Source organism: Penaeus monodon, chromosome 29 (genome assembly GCF_015228065.2).
Source record: "Penaeus monodon isolate SGIC_2016 chromosome 29, NSTDA_Pmon_1, whole genome shotgun sequence".
NCBI classification, from domain to species: Eukaryota; Metazoa; Arthropoda; class Malacostraca; order Decapoda; family Penaeidae; genus Penaeus; species Penaeus monodon.
The window spans coordinates 9,680,402-9,680,710 of record NC_051414.1 but is presented as its reverse complement, the minus strand read 5'-3'; the positions used below and the strand labels follow the sequence as shown (position 1 = coordinate 9,680,710).

The 309-nt window shown below is 36.9% G+C and overlaps 1 protein-coding gene across 1 annotated transcript in view; it reads left to right on the top strand.

Annotated features, from left to right (window-relative positions):
- LOC119591727 (balbiani ring protein 3-like) overlaps positions 1–265 on the top strand; it is a gene marked incomplete in the record, with an annotated part of 83,966 nt that extends 83,701 nt beyond the window's left edge. The window contains 1 exon segment of the mRNA XM_037940476.1: positions 164–265. Within this exon segment, the coding sequence (XP_037796404.1) occupies positions 164–265 (102 nt within the window).
- Positions 266–309: the final 44 nt, after the last annotated feature.

Here is a 309-nt window from a genome sequence, read left to right as displayed (position 1 = left end):
CGGAAATACAGACGGATAATGAAGGAAAGGGGGGCAAGGGAAGGAGAGAGACTGAGATGCGAAAAAACATATATATTTGATGCGGTGAAATGTATACATTTATTACAGCAGAAAAGTGAGATTCAAACCTGTATATCACACGGGAATATTTGATGTAATACAGATAGTAATTTCATCAGAAAAAAATGATGACTTCTACACCACAGTAACAATAGTTACACTTGCAAGTGAGATGTACGTTCGTGGCACTCAGTACATGTATTAAGAGTGTCAAAAGGCTGTCCGTAAATGACAAAAGAAAACATGGTT